General features: G+C 38.3%; 1 protein-coding gene and 1 long non-coding RNA gene across 3 annotated transcripts in view; one reads left to right on the forward strand and one right to left on the reverse strand.

The window, feature by feature from the left end:
* Nucleotides 1-2,354: 2,354 nt before the first annotated feature.
* Nucleotides 2,355-23,080, forward strand: part of Epac (Exchange protein directly activated by cAMP) — a 53,328-nt gene continuing 32,602 nt past the window's right edge. Inside the window, exons 1-3 of one of the 2 annotated variants that reach the window (XM_065483696.1) lie at nt 2,355-2,586; nt 5,768-5,910; nt 15,280-15,368. In XM_065483696.1, the coding sequence (XP_065339768.1) occupies nt 2,546-2,586; nt 5,768-5,910; nt 15,280-15,368 (273 nt within the window). In that variant the 5' untranslated portion in view covers nt 2,355-2,545. Of the gene's footprint in view, nt 2,587-5,767; nt 5,911-15,279; nt 15,369-18,703; nt 18,914-23,080 lie in introns of those variants that run through there. The other variant, XM_065483697.1, reaches the window with a different exon arrangement.
* LOC135939865 (uncharacterized) lies at nt 11,313-13,004 on the reverse strand. Its single transcript, XR_010574788.1, has 4 exons — nt 12,835-13,004; nt 12,544-12,694; nt 12,358-12,475; nt 11,313-12,292 (listed from the first exon to the last, which is right to left on the reverse strand). It is a non-coding gene; the product is annotated as an uncharacterized LOC135939865 (long non-coding RNA).

Raw genomic sequence — 23,080 nt, forward strand, 5'->3', positions numbered from 1 at the left:
ATATGTAATAATTTTCGATGCACCTCGCCACAAAATTATTTGGCTTAACAAAATAAAAGAATATCTGAATCTAACATTTATAGTCATCGTTTCGTTCATTATGAACAGGTGTCCTATTCATGAAAATATACACTTTTAAAAAATAAAAAAAATAAATAAAAAGATTATTTTTTAAAAATTAATGTCAGTTATACTGATATACAAAAATTTGACGTTCTAATTATCAGGTGCGTTGGAAGTGACCATATATTTTTAGTGTTTGATAGAACGCAAATAATGTCATAAGTCATAGCACACCATGAGCTATCATTTCTGCTTATTCAATACATGTAGATCCCCCATATCAAATTATAAAGTAGTTTACATTTTATAAGATTGAAATATCTAAAGAAGTAAAATGATACACAAATCTAAAACTTACTCTTCTTGATTCCAACACAGCAGAGCGTGGATAATCATCAGGCCGAGTATGTCACCATAGATTTGAATTGAAAATCTAGAGAGACATTTATTGAAGCATTTGTCAAAACGTGTTTGAAATTTCATAAATTATTATGTCAAAAACCTCAAACTAGAAAAATATGCTTTTTCTTTATTACATTGTTGAGCATAATGTCTTTATTAAAATTTTTAATCTCAAAAAATAAATGAAATTAATTCACGCTTTTAAAAACACTATAAATGGATTGCTCATCTTCTTATGCAAGAAGTGTCAGTTTTTGCAACCCTGCTCAACAGAGGATGAGCATTAATTCCAACCCTGGAAATGGGGCACATAAAGTGCAACCCTCTATGCTGAGCCCGCACGCGGGAATAGCCGTCGTAAAAAAAGCAGATTATGGTGCATCCTCCGCACTTAAAATAATGCTAATGTGGTACTAGAAAGATTCGCTTTCAGTCTTGGGTTTAATTCTTAAGTAGGAAAAAGGAGAGAAAATTGTTTATACTTGGATGCGTTAATTATATTACTTTACTAACGGTATTTTTATAGCGGTGAGTCATACAGTATCAAAATGGTACGTTTGGTGATGTAAAATACGCAAAATATTTTATACTCTTAAAATGCTAAAAAAAGGCCGAATCTTAAAAAAAACTAGGAAAGATGAAATTTATTTGGATAAGAGAATCAACAAAATATGTAAAAAATGTTTATATGATAATTTTTCAGATCAAATTGTTTCATTCATGCAGAAAGATAACATTTTTCTTGGCCTGTATTTTAAGTTATAAGCCCTTGGTAAATTGATGCTATATAATATTTCAATTTAACCCTTTCACGCTGGAAATTGTGGGACGGTCAATTGTGATCACTGGAGATTGATAGAGTGCTTTTAAAACAAATGAAGAAAAAATACCTTTGATGGAAGTGGAATTAATCTATTTCCTCACACGGTTAGGGGAGTGGGGGGAATTTTAAAAATCATGCAAGGAGATCATTGACAGAATCAATTGAACAACATTAAATAGAAAAATTCCATCTTTGCAACTAAGGAATTTTTCTCTCAGTTTGTGTTGGCGTCTTTAAAACCATTATTATAATAAAGTTTTCCTCTTTTGGTGCAAATGATCAAATCCTATAGAGATCTCATGTATAGATGATTTGTACTGCTATATCAATAAAAGGAAATAATGGGAAATGAAGTCAGTGTATGGATGGAGTGAAAAATCCCCACTCAAAACTGACGACGTAAACCGAAGACGACTGACTCTTCACTTTTCTTATCCCTCTATTTCTCTCAAGTGCCAAACACACATCAAACTCGTCGAGATCAGCGTAAAATCCCAACAGCAGGACAAACTCTCGAGAAGTGCAGTAAGCTGGAAACATTCCCCACCCTTCACGCTCGTGCGGAATTCCACAAAAGAGATCGCTCGATCCCTCTCACAATCAAATGAAAAGCTGTTCATTCGAACAGCTGCTGCAAAAATTTGCTCCTTTTTCCAATCTAGTTTGTAGGAGGAGCACCACAAAAGCCGCAATCAGCCGCTCTCTGAGTGAGTCCCCAACAAGTGTTCCTGCAAGTCCAACCCCCACCCCCGCACCCCCATTGAAAGGCTATTGTAGTGGAGAGCGACGGTGGAGAGCGAGATAGAGCTGCAGCCAGTTGAGCAGATGTGTCCCACAGGTTGCCTGCATCCGAATTTCGCAGGCGTTCAATCCCCGTCCTGACTGCCGCCACCGCTGGAGCCAAAACTCGTGCGAGAAGGGCGGCTGAGGGAGGGGGAGTACTGCTGACACGAGTAGTGACCTGTTAGTCGCACGGAGGCTTGCGGGGGTGGGCGGGGGCAGGCAGGCGGGCAGGGGGAGCGTACACATACACCGGCGGAGCGGCGCTGGCGTAGCACACGCGCGCGCCAGCAGCATAAGCAAACACACGCAGCCTACCAGCCAGCCGAAGCCGAGGAGGCAGCCGCGTAAGGACCTGCGCGGATAATTTATAAATAGAGTACAGGGAGATATCGACTAGCTGGCTCACCTGGCCGCTAGCAGCACGCTACCCGCAGTAGCTGACACGAGGCCGAGAATGGCTGCTGCTGCTGCTGCATGACCGCCATGCAGGACTGGATCACCAGCGTCGACAAGAGGTAGGCCGACGTACCGCCCGCCGCCTATGCGGCTTTGTCTTCTCTAGATTTGGGAAACGAGCATTTTGGGTTATCGTCGCCGCCGCGTGTGTGTTTGATTTTATCGTCGCGCTGCGGCACTCGCCGATCAGATTGCCTGCGGAGCCACGTGCTTTGCGGTCAAAAATTATTTGAAGCTGTTGTTTTCTTACCCATCAAAAAAACTTTAATTTACAAAAAATCTTGGCATGCGGCTTGAATTTTTTAATTTAATGCAATGACAATGAGTGAGAACAATAATTGAATATTTAACACTCAGGCTTTTGGTGTGTTGCAATCTAGAACACTGCAAAGCAAAAAATTTAATGTTCTGCTTCGGTGAGAAATGCAGGAAAATATATATATTTGCAAATGACGTCAGGAATAATATTTCATCATGATCATACCATTATAATTTATTTAATGAAAACAAGGTGTATTCAAAGAGAACGTGCTTTTGAAATGAGCTGTATAATTTGAATTGCAAAGTTACAAGATAGTCTTTACAGTCCAACTAAAAGAAGGTTGCAGCATGGTTATTATTAACTAGGAAAAAGCATAAAGCATAGAGTTTCATTGTAGTTGTTCATTGAGTCACTTGCCATGATTTGTTGTTCATTAAAATGCACAACAAAAACTGACGACGGCTTAAAAGCATGAATAATTGATAGTTACTACGCCAGTTTGGTATATTTTCATATTATGTTATTTGATCACAGCTACGGTGTTTGAAGAAACACCAAAAAATTTACCGAATTTCAGCTCATAAAATGCTTCATAGATATATTTATATTTGAATTCGCTTTGAACTGCTCTCATTTCCATTAAAGCATTTCTCATTTCAAAGAAAGCCACGACTGCTTTCATACTTGGCAGTCGTCCAGGCGAAATTCTTTCCCTTTGAGCGAGCAGGAAATTATTTTCTCCCAGTAACCCACATTTTTTGTTACCCCTGGCACAACACATCAAACGTTTTGGTGGCCATTATTTGTGTCATTAGCCATTTCATAAAAATCCAATTCGGGTTAGGTCACTTTGTCTTCCCCTTACAATGACCTAACAGCGTGCAAAACAAAGTTTTCGGGAGAGCAACTTTCCAGCCCGAAAAAAATTGTACCCTTAATGCTTGTCGTCGAGTTTTTTTAATGTAATTTGACAACTTCAAAGAGGGTCTTTTCCTGCCTTTGTTATTTCTCCTGCTACCCTTTCTCGTCAAGAATTAAACTACACCAAGCAGCACGTTTATTCGCAGAGCAGTGTCGACAAAAGCAATAAACACTGCTCTGCTGAAAAAATATTGGTAAATTGGAACTGCAAGAAAAACAACAACGTTAATCCATCTCTGAATGGCGAGCTAGGCACTGTTTGCATTTCATTCCTCGGGTCGCATGCTGAATGAATTTCAGAGAAAGAAACATGCCCTGCGTGCTTAAGTAAAGGTTAGAGCAGATTATTCGCCAAGTTTCCTGGTAGTGGTGAAAAGAGAGGCGTGGGCTTCCATCAACAAAGTGTGTATTTTTTTCCTTTCAAAGTTTTCCCTCTGCGGTGTGTTGCTTCACATCTCGATTCCAGAATCGCTCAACTAGCTCTCGTCAGCTATAAAATGTTATGTTACTTTGACTGTTGTCAGTCATAGATGAAATTTTATTGAGTTAAAGGGATGGCGTGCGCCCAGTGCTTCTGCCGGGAAACTCCCTTGGTACATTCTTTGATTGGCAGTTTCCAGTAGAGTGGCGTTTGAAAAAACAGTTGAAGCGGAGTGTAGCAAAAAGGCAGCAGACTTCACTCAGTTCTGAGAGGTCAATCGGCACGCCCAGCCAAACACGCGTTTCATTTCAACGCCCAGCTCTCGAGGGTGAAACCCCCCCGACTTTCCATTGCCTTTCATTCGCCGACTCGTGCAAAATTGATGATTTTCGACCGCGGACTGCACACCTTGGACTGCATCGGCAAGGCAGAAAAAAAGTTGTGTGAATTAGTGTGTCAAAACAAGACACAGCCGCTGCGCCCCGCAGTGGAATCCGTAATGAGCTCTCGCGCGTGCTTATTGATTTTTCGCGCACTCATCATTCGCCGCGGCTGCTTTTGCATGTACGAGCGCGACGCCGGCTTGTCAAAATAATGAGCTTATTATTTAACGTGTCCGTGGCAGCCGCATCATTCACGCTAAATGAGATGTAATGAACGCTGCATCGCCGCCCACCACTCCAAGCGATGCTCGCGGCCCATTAATTAAAGGCTCAGTTACGCCTCATCGTGTGTCTCGGCAAGCGCAGATTGAACCACCGCGGAGATGCCATACAATATCACAGTATGGTGGCTGCCGAAAGGTGGCGCTCTCTCCTACAACAGCATTGTGGAAGTACAAAAGATTCAGATTAAATAAGAGAAAGAGAGCTAGAGCCGTTTTTAATATCAAATTATTGGATCAAAGATTTAAAGCCCCGCCTTTTTCTCATTAAATTTTCAAGAAGGGCCTAAAGGAAAACTGCTGAGCCGAGAGAGATGCATATTATCTACCTTAATAATATGAAAACTAAAGTCTATAGAGATAAAAATATGAATCAATAGAAAAATCAAAGAAATTGTTAAAAATTGAGGTGAAAGCTATTATTTTACTGTTGATACCTTAATAATTCCTAATCTTGATCCTTTTTTTCTAACAGAACTGCTTTCTACTCATATCTGATAGAACAAAAGTGATAAATAGTCCAATTTTTAAATATTTGTAAATTTTATACAATGGTCAATCCAGATAACTATCAAACGAGGAATTTTTTGACACTCTTAATTGGCTTTACAACTTTTCCAAACAAAATTTACTTGATTGCTCAGTTCATTCTGAATCCGAAACAAAGAATTCAATTTACGTCAACCGCCGACTGTCACGATATACACACAATAGTCTGGAGGGTCATTAGAAGAAATACTATTCGAGCGATTTCGATCTAAATTGCCCCCCCCCCCCCCTTCCCAAAACGACACTTTGCATGCAAGAAGCGACGAACACACACACACACACACACACACACACACACACACACACAAAACGCACGACTTGTTAAATCGGAAAACGTCGATAGAGTTCAGCGATCTATCAGCGTGTCACTTAAGCAAGAGGCTCTCGACTCAAACTGCGGTTTTTCTTTGCTTGTGCTTTCAGGCCGCAGGACAGGACGGCCCGCGACATTGAGGCGATCACCAGCAAAATGCGGGCGCTCGACATACTCGCCCGCTTGCCCAACAATGTCCTCCAACAGCTTGCCGCCTGCGTCTACTACGAGGACCTCGAGAAAGGAGTCACTCGTGAGTTTTCTTTTTTAGCTTCTTCTCCTTAAGTAGTCTTTGCGATTGAGCTTGCCTGCTGCCAATTTGAAAACGCTATAGAAAAGGGCACTTTGTTGACGGTAACAGCTTCTAAATCCAACAAGTTGATAACAAATGTCACTCTTCAGACAGATTTGCTGATGCATTTTATTTTGCAGGACTACTTAAAAATGAATGATAATTTCAGTATTAACTGTTTCTTATAGTATTTATAATTTTTCGAAAAAAAATCGATAAAAGGTATTGCAAGGCAACAACTTTGAACCTAAGAAGCTTTTGACTTATATTGAGCCAATTAGTAAAAAACTCTTTTACTACTTTAAAAACGATTTAATCGTCAAGATATAAGCAAAATTTTAAAATAAATCGTAATACAGTTTTTAACAGTAAAAATATTTGTTCACTCCTTTTCAGTAATTATTATGGTCGGAGGGGGTTTGAAATTGAATAATCCCAAATCGTAATTTCAATAAAAAAATTAACCAGTCCGTTGACTCGCATTGTTAAGGCATTCTCAGGAGTGTCAAAGCAATGGGAGCTATTTGAGCAGTTCGGAGATCTAAAACTGGCTACCCAAATAATTTCAGAGATGGCAAAAAGTGTTTAGTTTAGTGACTCGAAATGCTCAAATTGCTCAACGGGCTGGGAGGCGCACCGGCGCCGATTCGCTACTTGCACCTTTCCAGCATGCGTGATTTGGCTTCACGGGACGAATGTCTAGCGTTTCAAAAAAAGTCCTCGGTGCGGAGGCAATGAGTGGGCTGGGTCCCTGTGCGGCCTGGTGCGCCCATGTTATCCGTTCGCGGTGTTATTGGGACCCGGGTTTCAGCATCCGTGCTAGTGCAGTGCGCGCCCTTCCCGCTCCGACGACAGGGATAAAAAGAGCAAAAAAATCAAAGCGTTCTTTTAACATGTTCTTTTAAAAGTTTTTTTTATTTAGAAACTTCCAAAAATCCAACTTTAATTTCATTGAAACGCAATTGCTGTTCTGGAAAAAAAGAATTAAAAATTTTACCTTGTGCGTGCAAATAAAACTGGATACAATTCTCACGCCTACAAATGAGATCGTCTTTTGCATCAGATATATGCTGGCTTTTAGATGCAAAATTCATTATCCTGCTCTAATCCTCACGGCGAAAATAGAGATGTTTAAAAAGATCCGTCTTAATTTCCTGCTTTCTTCAAACTGATAAAAAGCTCCAAATATATCCGCTGAAAACGCTGCGAGAGCCAGCCGAGCGAGTGAATAAGGAACTCCAAATTCCGTCTTAACAGATAAGAAGGGACCGCCAGAAATAGGGTGGTTTTCTTTTCCTCGACTGGTACGAGTGACCCGATCGAAAGTAAATCTGTATTAGAGGCAGCAGGAGTTCTAATAGGGAGGAAACTCACGCTCTCTATATGAGCAGGAGATGACGACGCGCGTTATTGCTCTGGCGAGTAAAATTCTCCAACGCAATCAGAATGCTATTCTCGGGCTGAAATAAAGTAACTCAAGAGCGTGCTTGAAGAAGTTTGCCATTTGCATTCTCCGCTCGCACACGTGAAGAAGTAAAAAAAAGGAATTCCAGTTTCTAAAGTAATAAGTAACGCAAGGGAAGGGATGTTCGCTCTTCGCTCGTGCCACTGAAGAAGGAATCGCAAACATCTAGAGACGTCGTCGTTCCTGGGATCAGGGATTTAATAGGATTTCTCGACTCAGTTGAGTTCAAGGTTCAAGAAATGGAGAGGTGGCATGTAATTCTATTGCTGTTTCGAATTGTATTTTACATTTAATGCTAATCTTCATTCAATGATTAATTGGGTTCTCACGCATAACACAGCTATGAGTTATGATTAAAGCATGACCGGAACCAATTTTTTATTCAAAAAGGATGATTTAAAAAAATATGGAAATTTTAACACCTTACCGGGATGCCTCCTATTGTATACATACACGCAAACAAAGCGCTAAAATCGTGATAATTTTTATTAGTAAAATTTCTTTTGGATGGAATTTAAAATAATTTTTAAATCTGAATAAATTTGGCTAAAAATATTTAAAAAAATCTATGAAGCAAATTGCTCTAAAAAATAATGCGTTTTGGAATGAAACAAACCTATGTTTTAGGAACTTGAAACCCATTTTATCAAATTTAAAACAAAATCAGTGTAGATGAAGCTCTTCATCGCTGAGAATTATTGTTAGTGTTACGTCTCCTGAGACTCCAGCCACAGCCACACTTGTGGGCGCGCCATTTTTCGCGTCTGCAACGGAGCTCGTCACGTTTTGCCCGCTTGAATAGGCTGTCAGGCGGCACAAAACGCGGAAAACCCTTTCGCAATCAAATTAGCGCCGCACAATAAACGCTCGTCCTAATTAAGTTGAGCGCAGCGTGCGAGTTTGCGAAGACACCGTTTGCTTATAGTGTGCACACGCTGAAATCGCATTTTCATAATTGAATATCTCCGGCCGCGCCACGCTTAATTACTCCCGTGAATGCGAGCGGCACATATTAGATAATCTCGGCGCGCGCTTGGCCCGCTCCGTTGGACCGTTCGCCTCGTTCACAGGTGTTTCTTGCACGTGTTGCACTGGCGTTGCGCCCTTGACGTGTGAATCAGTTGTTATCAAATACACTCTTATCATCAAATTGTACAAAATATGCCTATGCTAAGAATTCACCAAAAAACCTTGCAAAAAATTGGTTCAAAAGCCGCAAACTAATCGCAAGCCGTACTGTCCAACGCTGCAATATCAATGCATGAGTGTGTTTCAAGTCATGACACATATATTTTGATAATTTCTCTATGGGTAGCAATAGTCCACACAATTGTTTCACGTTCTATAACTGTAAAGAAAAAATAAATATTGCACAATTAATAGCCATATTATAAAATTTATTTCCTTTTCCAGTCCGTGAGTAGAATTACACTCACATTTAACGTGATCATTAGAGTCCATCAAATGAGCATGAATCATTGAACCTTTCCATGCCTTTCACCCATAAAATCGTTAAAAAACCGTCTTAAACTACCGAAACTGTCTGAAATCATCTAAATCGGCTATTAATCCATGGGAAAGTGCAAGTGTCTACTTCACATAAAGACGGTTTAGTTTTTAGTGGAAGTTTTATGTCACAAAATTACGAAAATTATTTTTGATCAGATTTTTTAGCCAAAACAGTTTTTTACGCTCATGAAAGAAATGTACCTTGTTGAAAAACGCTCTTAACTGTTTTCATTTTGGTTATTAAAGTAATTTACACCTATTTAGATGGTTTTAATTTTCATATGGTTTAATTTCCAGCTAATAAAAGGCTGAATTCTATGTAATTCAGACATAATATATATTCATGTTTATTCTTACTCTTTAAAATATAAAATTATGCAACAAATTAAAATGATAATTAAGTCAGTGAAAAGTTTTCCACCAATATGAAAAGTTTACTCTTTGATCGCTTTCGTGGAATTGCAAAAAGTTTTAAAAAGCCAAACTTAGCATGGTTTTAGAAGTCTTTCACGATTAAAAAGCGTTCAAATAAAATAAAACAAGTTAACTACTAATATTCAGGCAATGAAACCCTCACATGTAACTATTCAGTTTCAGCTTTCTACGATCTTATTTTTAATAGCATTTAAACGCACAAAAACGCCTCTCAATACGATTGGTATAAATATTGGATCGTGAAAGAATTGAATTGCATGCATTATGCTACCCGCTAAATGCTTCTGCTTTGCGGTACAGTTTCCCTGCCTGTGTCAGGCGCATGTGAGTGAAAGCTGAAGTGAAAATACCAAGTTTGGGCCCGTTCCGGCTTCACCCTGGAGCCTTGTTGTTTGCCAACACGTTATCTCCCTTCCTGACAAACACAATAGCGCGCGTGTTACAATTCTCAATTATATTGAGGAGTCGCAATTCGTAATTGACCCGTCATTCTATTCCGCTGCCCACTCAGTCGAGTACACGAGAACTTTCCTTGTTAGCTGGGTGCATTTGTTACTCACGTCCTATTTGAAGGAGAGCTCCAGCTGGATTATTGATTTGCTCGGTCCATATGCACACACTGGCACTGGCACACGCACACACGTGGAACTCTGGACGCGGGCGGAGAGTGCGTTTTATCCTTTGAGACGGTTGCTCGTGAGTGAGCCTCCCTGCAGCGGCTTATTGTTGGGCAAACAGCCTACACAAAGCACACACATACTTTTTATATTTATCGAAAGGAGCAGGGCCGAGTGGGTATCGTTCATAATGAAATACCGCCCTTTGCAATCTACAAGCAGCATTTGAGCGTTCGTACAGAAGCTTTCAGCTCATTAATAATTGTATTCCTCCCCATTCTCTCCGTGCCTGAGTGCAGATTATTGTCGTTGGTGCCTGGTAACAGGTCTGCAGGTTCGTGAGCTCCAGATTTAAATTCACTTGCTGAAGCTCATTTTGTGAAACAGGTAAAGTGGTATCTGTCGGAGGCTGATGAACTCTCAACTCAGCAAAACTCTCATCAAAACTGAAATTTTGTGATACTAGTATTTGTTCAGAAATGCGGTATTAAGCACAAATAACCCTTTCAACAAGATCTGTTAAACGGTGATTTTTTACTGGTCCCATGACATCTCATGAACCTTAAGTTCAATAACTGCTTTCCGAGATTTAAAATATCTCAGCAAATTAATTGCATTAGTGGACGTTGAAATCATCAATGTGCGGTTTCTGAGTTTTTTCTAAACTACATTCTGTATACCAGTCCAAAAATATCAAGGGAAGCCAAACATGATGTCAAGTAAAATTAGATTAAATTCTCCCTTTTCAAGGAGTTTCTGGTTTCTGTACATTAAAACACGGTTATTTGTTTAATTCATACCTCAACGTAGGCACATAAAGATAAATTAGCCAGTAATTTTGGGCCACAACAAGCAGACTCAGTCTTGTAGCTGTGTGCCCCATTCGCAGGTAATTAATTAGCATTGTTTTTAAACCAGAGTTCTGCAAGTAAAAACAATAAAAACGAATCCCGAAAGAAAAGTTTGAAATAAAACTCATTATTAAAATGGGTTGCTGAAATGGCCAGAATCAAAACCAGTAGCACTTCATTCCCCCAGTGGCCATTCCACGTGGACTCCACGGGGATCCTACGTGGATGATCCACGGATCCCACGTGGAAACCACGTGGATGGTCCACGTGGATTCCCCGTAGAAATTGTCCGCCCGAAATACGTGGTATCCACGTGGATGATCTATGAAGATTCCACGGGGATAGTCTATGAAGATTCCACGGGGATGATCTATGGAGATTCCCCGTGGAACGGCTACGTGGAATCGCTGGGGATTTTTCGTGGATATTGTTTCATTTTTCTGGGTAATAATATCGCAAATAAAATTCATTTATTTGTATTTTAAATTTTTTTATTTATTTATTATTATACAATTTTGATTACAAAAAGATGACACAATACATGTACAGTAACAATAGATCAATACAGAGAATTTTTATCAATTTACAGTAGTGTCAATAAAGTTATGAGAAACAAGAAAATTAATTAAGAACGCTTAAAAATTTTAACATTCACACGCTTCGAAAACCCCTTAGTGTAATAATGCTCCCGAAAAATGGTGCCAGCTGTTTCTTTTAATTGAGAAAATAAGATTGAGAAAATAAAGACACACGATCTTACCGCTCTGCATTCAAAACCCTTTAATTGATTTGATTTGATGTACTAAAAGCAAAAGTCAGTCTAGCAAATCCCCTTCGAAACGTCAGATTTGATAAAAATATTATTTCCATGTTTCTACGGAGATTGGCTGAACTGATTTAGGTTCTCAGAATCAAAATAAATTATTTAAAACCCATAAAATAGCATGATTAAATCCTTGACTTAAGTCAATGGGAATTTAAATTGGAAGTATATACGGCTACGCCGACTTCGAACACTGAAGGCTTACACAAATGGCAAATTTAAATCCTATAATGACTATCAAAAATATTTAATTTAAAATTTCCAGCTGCCTAAACGTTTCTGGCAAAGAAAATTCAATGAATGAATGTCAGCTTCAACATAAATTTATTGCACACATACCTGTATTCACTAAAATAATGTTTGGAATTTAATTTAATTTTAATATCAACATTACAGTGAACACAGGTATGTGTATGCAATAGCTATTAGCCTTAAAATGAATTCTCTATACATAAAATATAACAATTTAGCTAAAAAATAGCCTCACTTAAAAACAAAATTACACATGAACCACTCAATCTTCGTCAAAGTTGTGGTCCAGCAATCAGAAGTCCTGTCACATAATTATGTAAGCTATTCGTCTTTGAGCTCCGAAGTCGCGTCGATTCCATCCGAGTCATAAATAGCACCAGCAGATTTAAGACTGAAAAATAAATTAAAATTGTTAGTATTCATGTTCATTATTGCGCAAAAAATTTAACTGATTACCTGGAAAATGCAGCATAAGTTCAGTGCAGGCTGGAATCCATCGTGCTGGAAGCTCTTCCCATCCATGACCGTGTCTTGACATCGTCGGCCTGATCTGCCGCAGCCAGAGTATACAAGCCTACAGACACAGACATAGAAAGGATGATTGTAAATATATGTAAAATGATAATTTTGGTGTCGGTGTACCTGTTAGCTTGTATTGATCTTGCACTTCAGCTGCAAACCAGACATCCTTTCAATAATTACATTACATAGTGTGTGGGGATCGCAAAGTTTCAGGACACAGCTTGCTCGAGTTGAATTGTTGTCACACAAAAAGTCAGCCTCTGGCACAGGTCTGCAAAAAACACGGCCAGATAATTAATTACAACGGAACAAATTGGCTTAAAACCAACTGAATTAACTATATTTATGTAGTTGAACTTTAAAACAGCGGCGAGAACATGACGTAACAAATAAATAATTCCAAGTCCTTACCTTTGATTTGCGGCATCTTTGCTGGGAGGGTTGAACAGGACAGGATTCGGATTTCACTGCAATCACCGACTTAAGAACATTGCTGGTCGACTTAGTGGCGAAATTGTGGCCGAAAACTGACATTAATTACGCGGCGGCGTCGTCCAACGGCTTTTTCGTTGCGCTCGGCTCGCGCGTCCGCGGTCCGCGCGCTCGCGGTCGTCTGTCAACAAACAGCAACAGGCAAGCGGCAGCGCTCATTGGCTTGCTGCGGCCAGTAAGAGTGCGCGCGCTTTTCAAAAGTTTGAAACACGGCTGCGGCTATTCTGGCGAGGTGGCGAGTATAGATTTCGGAATATATTTGGAAATATTGAGTTTTCTGAGCTAGCAATTAACTTTGATGATGGTTTATTAAATAATACTAACAATTTAACGTACCTATAGGAAATACCAACGAACCAAAAATGTTTTAAGTGTCCGGGGATTCATCCACGAAAACTCCACGGACACTTAACCAATTTCCAAAATTTAGAAATTTAAACAAGAATGACATGACCAATGAATTTAAAAAAGCGAAAAGGGGCAGCTCATGAACTGAACAATTTGCTTCAAATACATGCTATTTTTCATTTTTGCGTTAAGAGAGTTCCGTGGATCATTCGCGGATCATCCACGGAGCATCCACGGAGACCTTTCCACGAAGTGAAATTACACAAAATTTTAAAGAAAAATCAAATAAAATAGTTTTGGAGAGGCACTTAATTCATTTACCGATTATTATTCAGACACATATATTGATTATAAACACATGCTTTTGGGAAATTGGGGATCATCCACGTGAGTTCCACGGAGCATCCACGAAGACTTTTCCACGGAGTAAAATTTTAAAAAATAATAAAAAATTAAATAATCTAGCTTTGGAGGAGCACTTAATTCATTTACCGATAATTTTTAGACACAAAAAGTGATTTAAAAACACGATTTAGGGAAATTGGGGATCATCCACGTGAGTTCCACGGAGCATCCACGAAAAATTTTCCACGATGGGGAATTTTACAAAATTTAAAAAAATCAACTAAACTAGTTTTGGATGAGCACTTAAAATTCATTTACTGATAATTTAGACACAAAAGAGTAATGAAAAACATGACTGGTGAAATTGGGGATCATCTACGTAAGTTCCACGGAGCATCCACGGAGTTCCGTGGATCGTCCGCGGAACATCCACGGAGCATCCACGGAGACCCTTCCACGAAGTAAAATTTACAAAAAAATTAAGAAAAAATTAAATGAAATAGCTTTAGAGGAGCACTTAATTCATTTACCGATAATTTAGGCACAAAAAGAGCTTCAAAAACTCAATTTGGGAAATTGGGGATCATCCACGTGAGTTCCACGGACGTTAATTTTGCCCTAAAACCCCAAAAATTCAAACTAAATCTGCTCAAAAATGGTCAAATATCGAAAGGGAAAGTATTTCCAAACGAGTGCACTAGAAAAAATGGCAAAATAGGTTCGTGGAATTCATCCACGTAAAATCCACGGACGAGGTTTCGTGGTGGCAACGTGGATGGCCACTGGGGTTCATATTAACAGAACTCCATTAACTGTGGGACATACACACTCCCCTTGATTTGGCTGTGGTTCTTGAATTCTCACATCATTCTCATTTCCAGAGAAATGTGGGAGCCTGCAGCCGTAAATAAACTCAAATTTCCCCGTGGATCCAAGTTCGTCTTTTTAAATAGCAAGAAACAAAGCCGCTCTCTTGAGAAACGACCGTGTACACATTTGAATTTAGTTTTCTAGCTCTCAAGACGCGCGCTCGGCCCTTGACAACCAACTTAATTCATCTTCAAGACGCTTACTTGGAAGCAGCTTACATACAACAAATTATTTGCATATAAACGCTAATTTGAAACTCGAGAAAAAGGGAGCACGCAGGAGTCCAATTTGAAGAACTAGCTTTCGCAGAAATCCATCTGTTCTGGCTCGATTCTTCTTTTATTCCTTGCATATTTGGGAGAAACTCAACGCTCAAAGAGCAGAGTGACTAGGGAGCGGAATTATTTTTCTGATCATCATCTGTTGCCGGTTCAAATTTCCTTTATGTCCCTGCTGGAAGTTTTGTTTGAGCATAACGAGGAAAGGCCACCTTTCGGAAAAATTTTCGAGTCGTTATCTCTTTTTTAATAAACCCACCATGCGAAGCACATGTTACCCGAGAATGCGTCTCTGAAGAGCTGAATTTTTCATACCAGCACGATGTAAAGCGCAATAGCAGGCATACACACACACTCACCACCTTCGCCTTGCGTGTCTGCTCTTTTGAGTGCGCGACAGAGAATGTGATGAGGATGAGAAATCTCATCTCTCGGGGTGAGCGACGACCCTCCTTGCTTCCCCCTTCGTCGGTTCTGCTTGAGAGCAAACAAAACTCACCAATTTCTCTCTTTGTTCCTGTAGTTTTCCGGCAAGGAGACAAAGGATGCAATTGGTACGCGATATTATCTGGCTCTTTGGACGTCCGAGTCAAGCAGGAAAACTCCGCCAAGGTAAGTTTGTTACTGCCATTCTCTCTCCTCTTAATGTGTTTCGCAACATTGACAGAGAGGTGCGCCAACAAAGGCCAAAACACAAATTGAGTCAGCGTAATGTTGGGAGTAAATAAACACGACGAGATAAAAAAGGATGAAAGGCGAGGAATTTTGCGACACCTTCATTCTCTTAAAGCTTATCTGTTTTCAACGTCCCGACCAATGTCAACACACACATTTTAGAAAAACCTTATTTATGGGTTGAAGTGCACTATTCTTGCGGCGAATTTGTTCCAATTCTAAATAGTAGTAGCATTTTCTTTAGAATTCTCTCAGCTCGAAAGTTGAACTAAGTTTTGGGTGTGAATGAAGTTTTAAATATTAATAAAAATGGAGTCCTCTGGCTTTATTCGTATAGTAAAAATGCATAAATTTTAAAATTCAGTAAAGAAGGGATAATTGTGCTCGCACGCTCTCTGTCTCAAACAAATTTCCTAAAATATCCTTATTATGTATAAAATATTTAGACCTATATAGAGGATTTCCTATGCATTATTATCAATTCAATATATTTAATATAAAAAGATATATACTTTTATTGAATTTAAAAGTAAAATTAAAATATTAAGCAGAATTTATGTTCATTATTTAAATTTTGAAAGTAAACCTGGATGCGGTCGTGGTTTCGCTTTAAAAATCTTTTTGTAATAGTTAAAAAATCGTAATTTTAAGTGTGGTTTTCAGATAATAGAATCTTGGTTTCAATTTGGAACTACAGTTAGCTGCTTCTCCTTTTAAAGCAGTATGAAGTGAAAAAATTATGTACCAAATTTTTCGACTTAAGTTTAAAATATTTTATCCCTGTCTCTATATTTTAAACTAGAGACACTAAAATAAAATAGCCAACTCACTCTATTATTTTCCGTTAGCGCATCCGCATTTAGATTGAAAATTATTTTACACGAATAAAATGGTATATTTCTGCTCCAATTTGATTCATTTTAATCATATTAAAAATTCGTCGATTCATGAATATTTTGTTGCTTAAAAAGAAAAGTCAAGATTGAATTTAATTTTTAATCTAATTATTGACAAGCTTAATTTTCATGAATTTGAAATTTCTTTGGCCGAAGCCGAGAAACAGACAACAAATCGATTTCTGAATCAATACTGTAATACGTTTCACCTTTAACCAGTAATGTAACATGTATACGAAAACGGCCGGAATTCTCGTTAAAAATAAACAATATTTTTTATTGTTAAAGAAATCTGACATTAGAATCATCCCATTGTTTTGAAATGGGTAGTAAAAACTCAAAATATTGTCTCGGGAGCATGCATGCGTTGTTTCCGCGAGACTTGCTGTCATTATGCAGACACAATGGCTGTGATGTCCAGAATGGCATTCCGCAAGGGTAAATCTCTAGCAGGCTGGTATTCGTGTGCCGCAGCCGCAGTCGGCGAAAGCTCATTTCGTGGCAATACTTGCTGTGCAAAAAGCGGAACTGCGGAGCGGCGTTCGCGTGCCGCTCTCGAACGACAAAGGCAAAGCGACAATAACTTTATCATCAACGGCGCATCAGCTTGTCATAACAAGAAGGCAACGTAAATTGTGTACACGCAGTCTTGGCGATGGAATGGCCAGCGGCAATACAAGCACGACAAATTGTCCCGAAGCAAGCGCACACGCAACTCCAGAGCTTTTCGCTTTCGCGCGTCTCCTGCGCCTCAAGAAACACACACAATTAATTAATAATGCTCACGCTCTCAGTGAACTCGCAGATACAAATATTTTTAGTTTAAAACAGACGCTCACGAAAGGCTGGTGAGAAAGTTCTAATTAAATCCGGTAGCTGTGATTATAACTTTGTTTCGGATCTGTGCAAAATTGTCGAATAACCCTTACCAGTTTAATTTTAGCGTTTGGTGGATTTTCCGATCAAGGAATCCCATTCCAAAGTGCACAGTGTAAAACGAATGATAGTCTCAACGTCAATATATAAATGCAAAAATTACTAAGAGGATGAATATTTCAGAAAAATCAGGGAAAATGAGTGGCAGTGTTTTTTGGCAAAGCTTTGCGTCAGTTTTGAGAAGTTTTATTTTAATAGCAATATTAAATAGTAATTTACGTCATACCGTTCCTTTAGGCTGATGCTCGTCGTACCCTTACGAAGGAAACCCATGTTTATTCAATCTTCAGACTTCAGACAGGTTAAAAAAGTATGCCATGTGTAAATAAGCTACCTCAGGTAGAAAAAACCTTGACAATTTAATCCTGCTACTGGTCTTATCTTTCAATATAATTTTTGCATTGAAGTATGCCTTCTTATTTACATGAGCGACCGAAGGTCTTATTTACGAGTTTTTCGCAATAAATGCGTGTTTGAAAAAACAAGCTATAAATTAGTAATCGCGCTTACTTCAAGCGGACAAGACCTTATCTATTTTGGTAGACATATTTACTACCTTGATAGTTTTTCTTCTGGAATTGCTTGTAACTTGTATTTAAAGCAAGTAAAACAATTAAATCGATACAGAGTACGATAGTTAAGTTTTATAAATGAAACAGAAACCTTATTAAAAAATTATCGCAGCATGTTTGCAATTGTAAATTAAATGCTACAGACAATAGATCAAATGTTTCCCCCAGATTTTTGCACCATTTTTACTAATTGGGAAATTCACATCTAACAGATTAAAGTGTCTTAACGTTTGAATGTAATTAAAAGGTGAGGTATAATTCAGCAGACAAGTGTGTTAATATAAACCATATTAACTAACTTGAACGAATATAACATCAAAACATAAAAGAGACAGTTCAGAACCAAATATGACTCTCGGTATTGGGAGAATTTAGACTCACTTTCCCCAGCAATCTGTCAATCAAATTTGTGTTCCGTTTTGGGGAAAAGGGTAGGTATAGCCTCAACGCACAAAAAAGCTCCGTCCTTTAAAAAATCAGTAAAATCAACAGAGCGGAATGTGTGACAATGGAGCGAAAATACACCCGCGGCGCGATGAATATTTGATGCAGACGCTGAGTGGAAAAAGGAAAGCGAGGCGGGTGCGTTGCCCGCCGGGGGCGTCGTTGTCGGCGACGAGGTGCACGCAACGCATTCAGCAGCGGCGGCGGCGGCGGCGACCTTTCGGCACGTCAGGCACGCAGCGCCTGGCCGCATGCAACGCGCGAGAAATGGGAAAAATGGTGCGATACACGTCACTCTCGAAAATCACCTGCGAGCGAGCAGAAATCAAGGGAAGGGGGACCTGCGGCGCTGCTGGGGCCTTCCGTCGGCTTTGCTTGTTGTGTCGTCGGACCATATTTTCGTTATCAGCCAACTAGCTCTCGCTGGCTGTTGACAGTTGTGCTGCTGACTGACGGTCGGATCGGTGCAGTTTTGTGTGCGGCATCGCTGCGGTAAATGACGAGTGGTGTAGGTGGCAAGGACGCATCCTCACTCTGGAACTGTGTTTTCGAAAGGACGATGTGGGTGCCCAATATCCTTCTGGGACGCAAGAAACGCGTCTACCAGGTCAACCCGGGACAGGCCTTCGTCAGGGTATGTGTAGTCCTTTTGTTTATTTTGTCCCTCTTTTAGTTGGTGCGACGCAAATATATGTGTTTTGTTTTTTTTAAATTGAAATTCAGATTTTGTTTCTTTAAATTTGAAATAATTTAGTATTCAGGAAGGGTTATTTCTTAAGTATTTAAAGAACAGTGCAGTTAACGTGAAAGTAAGTGGTGTCCTAGTTATGAAATTTGTAGATAGAACGTTCAGGTTATATTTTTAATATTTTTTTAATTAAAGCCAATTTTTCAATGATTTCGTTGCCAAATAGGACATTTTGCTCATTGCAAATATTTAATTTTGCAGCACCAAACTAAAAATAATTTATGTCTGTGACTTATTTTAGTGAGCGTAAAGAAAATTGCAGCGCTTCTTTCGTTTTCTGATTTGTTCCTTTTCAACTATCAAAACCTCACACATATTGACAATTATTGACTATTTTAGTCACCTGCAAATTTATCCCTGCTAATAGGATAAGAATTCTTTAAATGAAACCAAGAAATCACTGTCTTCGTTTATTTTTCTTTATTCATATTAAACTCCAATTTCAAGTCTAGAAATCTCTTAAGGGAAAATAAATTTATAGCCAACTTATATATTACCCTTCATCGTAAAAAATAAATCATTGCAGATTTGCGATCAAATTCCGAACTATCTATCCTAACTAAGCCTCGAAAAAATAACAAGGTGTCTGCATTTTCATATTATTCATCAAATCGGGTTTCCACTTTTTACTCAATTCCAAAATGAATTTTATTTGTGAGTAAAAAATACTACTGCTGAGCTCGAGAGACTTGAAATTTGCGAGAAAAAATATATCCCCAGGTGCAGCAATAAAAGTCACACGCGAGCCGACCGCGCGCACTGTAATGTGTGTGGGTTTCGATAGATTTGTGTGTCACGTGTTGTATAAAAATACGCCGCGCAGCAATAATTGAAGTCGCGAACGGGAGGCCGTAAAATGTTGCACAATCGTAATTTGCACAGGGCAATAAATGGTTGGTTAATGCACAAAAGAGGCGCGTCGGGCAAAAAGGTCGCAAACACGCATACACACGCGCGCGCCGACTTCACGCTCTACTGACCTTTCCCCTGGCCAGTTCGGCAAAGCTTTCCACTCCAGGGAGCACTTTCGCTTTGCCCTTGCATTCGACGCGCAAAATTATAGGCGAAAATAAATTTGATGACGTCCACGAGCGATTACTTCAATCGGAATCGCGTAAAAAATATGCCTTGCTTATATTATTTATAGATTATTAAGCTTAAGGAACCTCAAATAGAGCAGGGAAAAATTTTAAATGAATGAATTTTTTATTAAACGCATATATGCGTGCGACACTAATCCTATACAATCAATTCTTTTAAGTCTTTGCTGCTGTGGAAAATTTTTAAATATACTTTCTTTTTAATAAAACTCGAGCCAACCTCTAAAATATTTTTATGTGAACCCCCTTTTTAATTTAAAATTGTAAATATGAAAAATCATGTGGGTTGAATTTAATTATTAAATTTATTCTACTATGGCTACTCCCATAGGTTAACAACAAGAAATGGAAGGCTAAAAAGTTGAAAATTGTAAAAAGAAAGATAGTATTACACGCTCTTCTACTATTCTATTGGGAATTTTCAAAAGGTTAATGGCTAAAAAAACAAATTTTCATAATTATGATTTTATTTAAGTCAAATAACATTATTAACATTCAATATAGTTTTGAAAACTATTACAAAATTACATTGCAAGTAAAAAATATACATAATAGTAACATAGTGATCAAAATAAATAATGCATTAATGTACAAATATCACAAAATATGGGATATTGGTCACCGTTGAACGAGTCCGCAATAAGATAAAAACTTACAAGCGCAACAAATTTGCCAAAATTTTATATTCAAAAATTTCCTCAAAATAAAAAAAAAACAGCAATATGACCGGGAGGAGGCCACGCCGGAAACGTTTAGAATACAATAGTTTGAAAAACCGAATTACTATGTTTTGATCGAAATTTCACAGTTCGTTTGCGAAAAGCATTAAAATGAACTTGTATAGTGCTGGTTTTAATTACTCTTTTTGGGCTGGACCGGTTGTTCTGATATTTCCCGCAGGTACCACCTCTGTGTGATCCTTGGAGTAGGACTTGAACTTACCCGCGCTGCTAATCCGTTCCAAGTGCGCGATTTCTAGGTGGCCACTCTTCCTAACTTGGAAGCTGAAGAAGTCAGCAGCGTCGTCGTCATTGTCGTTTGTCCAGCACGAAATAGACACGCGCACGTCTCCGTCATTTGAGGAACCGTAGATTTTCTGGATGAATTTGACTATGTCTCCCTCGAGATCCGTGTCGATTGATGAGCATTCGATGGTAGTGTAGCCCTTCAGAAGGTCGAAGGGTCCTTTCTTTAGATCGCTCATAGCCAGCAGGGCCAAAAGGCCGAATAGGATAAAGACTTGGGACGCCTGCATGCTGCTTCCTTTGACTCAGGGTTTGCTCAGAGTTGCAAGAAAGTGAATCTTTTTGAGTGAGGATCAAGACTTTAGTTCTCCTTAATATAAAGTTGAAAAAACTTTAGACATTTTCCTTTGTCTTAGGTTTATATCCATAGTATAAAGCGTAGCCTATACCTGGTTTTAATAGTACCCTAATAAAAAGTCCATTTTCACCAATCTAGTCTAGACCAATACTTAAATTTGTCGTCATTGAGTATTAGTCTTTTTGGCTTAACGTTATCTGATTTAAAATGATAATCTTCAGTTTGATAAAACGTTAAGCTATTTTTCATGCGCTTACCTTCTTTCAACTTCTAATTGTAAGACTTACTGCAAAGTCAAGGACTTTAAGTGCTTCCTGTATCTGGGAAATTCCCCAATGATTCCCATAAGATAGCTTGAATACGTAAAATAAAAAAGTGTACGATTCAGGTTAATAGAGAGAAATTAGGGAAATTACTTAAAAAGATAAACGAATAGCCACAAACTAGTATATAGCCTTATTTTCATTCGCAAAACAGTTCACTTTTGTTCCAATGAAAAAATAAACTAAGTGAAAAATCGATCCATTTGATTTTGCACCCAAATTAAATCTTGCAATTAGCGTGGTAATGTTTCTAAATTTGAGATTTTCGCCAGCTCTATCTCAAATCAACAAAAAATTAAGGCAAAAATTTATAAGGGAGTGCTTGTGTGATTTTTAAATTCAGGAACATTAAAATGTGAAACACGTTTAGTGTTATTTAGCTCATTTTTTAACGTGAACAGAATGCGTTTTGTTATCTTTAAAAAATTACTCAATCAAATGATTAGGTTTCCTGTCGTCCAGAAAAATTCCAAATAATTTCCTTAATTTTTTTACTTTGTAAACCACACCATTTGCTGTAAGGTAATTTTGCCGATTCGGACACTTGTCCGTGACTTCAGTCAAAACAGTTAAACATGGAAGTAAAATGTGAGTAAAATAACTCTTTGCATCGTTTATCAAAATAAATCTTTTTATTTCTATAAAATTTAAATTTAACTAAAATCCTCTAATAATTTAGGGCATAAGTTTAAAATTTGAAGTTTATTTCAAACCAGTAAGGGTTTTACTCACTGCATGAGTCAACTTTTTGAGAAAATTGAAAATTTGCAGGTGTTGCCAAAGTAAAAAATCTTTTTATTACAATGCAGAAGCAAATATTTATTTATTCATTTGAAAATGAAACACAATATATGCACATAAATATCAGTTTTTACTATCAGGAATGCTTAAATTTTTTAAAATGGCCAAAGATTATGCAAGTTGAGCTAGCAGCAAACAGGTTTTGAATGTCATACACACTATCTAACTAAAATGTTCACTTATTTGTATGTTTTTATTCTTTGTTTAATTGCGCGACAAAATAGAGGAAAATTTGAACATTTTCTAAGTAGATCCGAGGCAAAATTAAATTAATTAAACAAACAGTAAAAGCTGAAATTAAAAATCAAGATCGAGGCGTTGATATGCGACTTTTCGAATAAAATAGCAGTGAATAAATTATGTAAAAGATCAGGATGAAGAGCAATGGCAACAGTTAATAAATAAATACGTTACAATAAACCTCATCGCGAAACTCGAGGTGCTCCTCGTGGTTTCAAATTGGTCGCAGCTGCGGTAGTTGGCAATGACAATGATGCCAACGATTT

This window comes from Cloeon dipterum, chromosome 3, assembly GCF_949628265.1.
Source record: "Cloeon dipterum chromosome 3, ieCloDipt1.1, whole genome shotgun sequence".
NCBI lineage: Eukaryota > Metazoa > Arthropoda > Insecta > Ephemeroptera > Baetidae > Cloeon > Cloeon dipterum.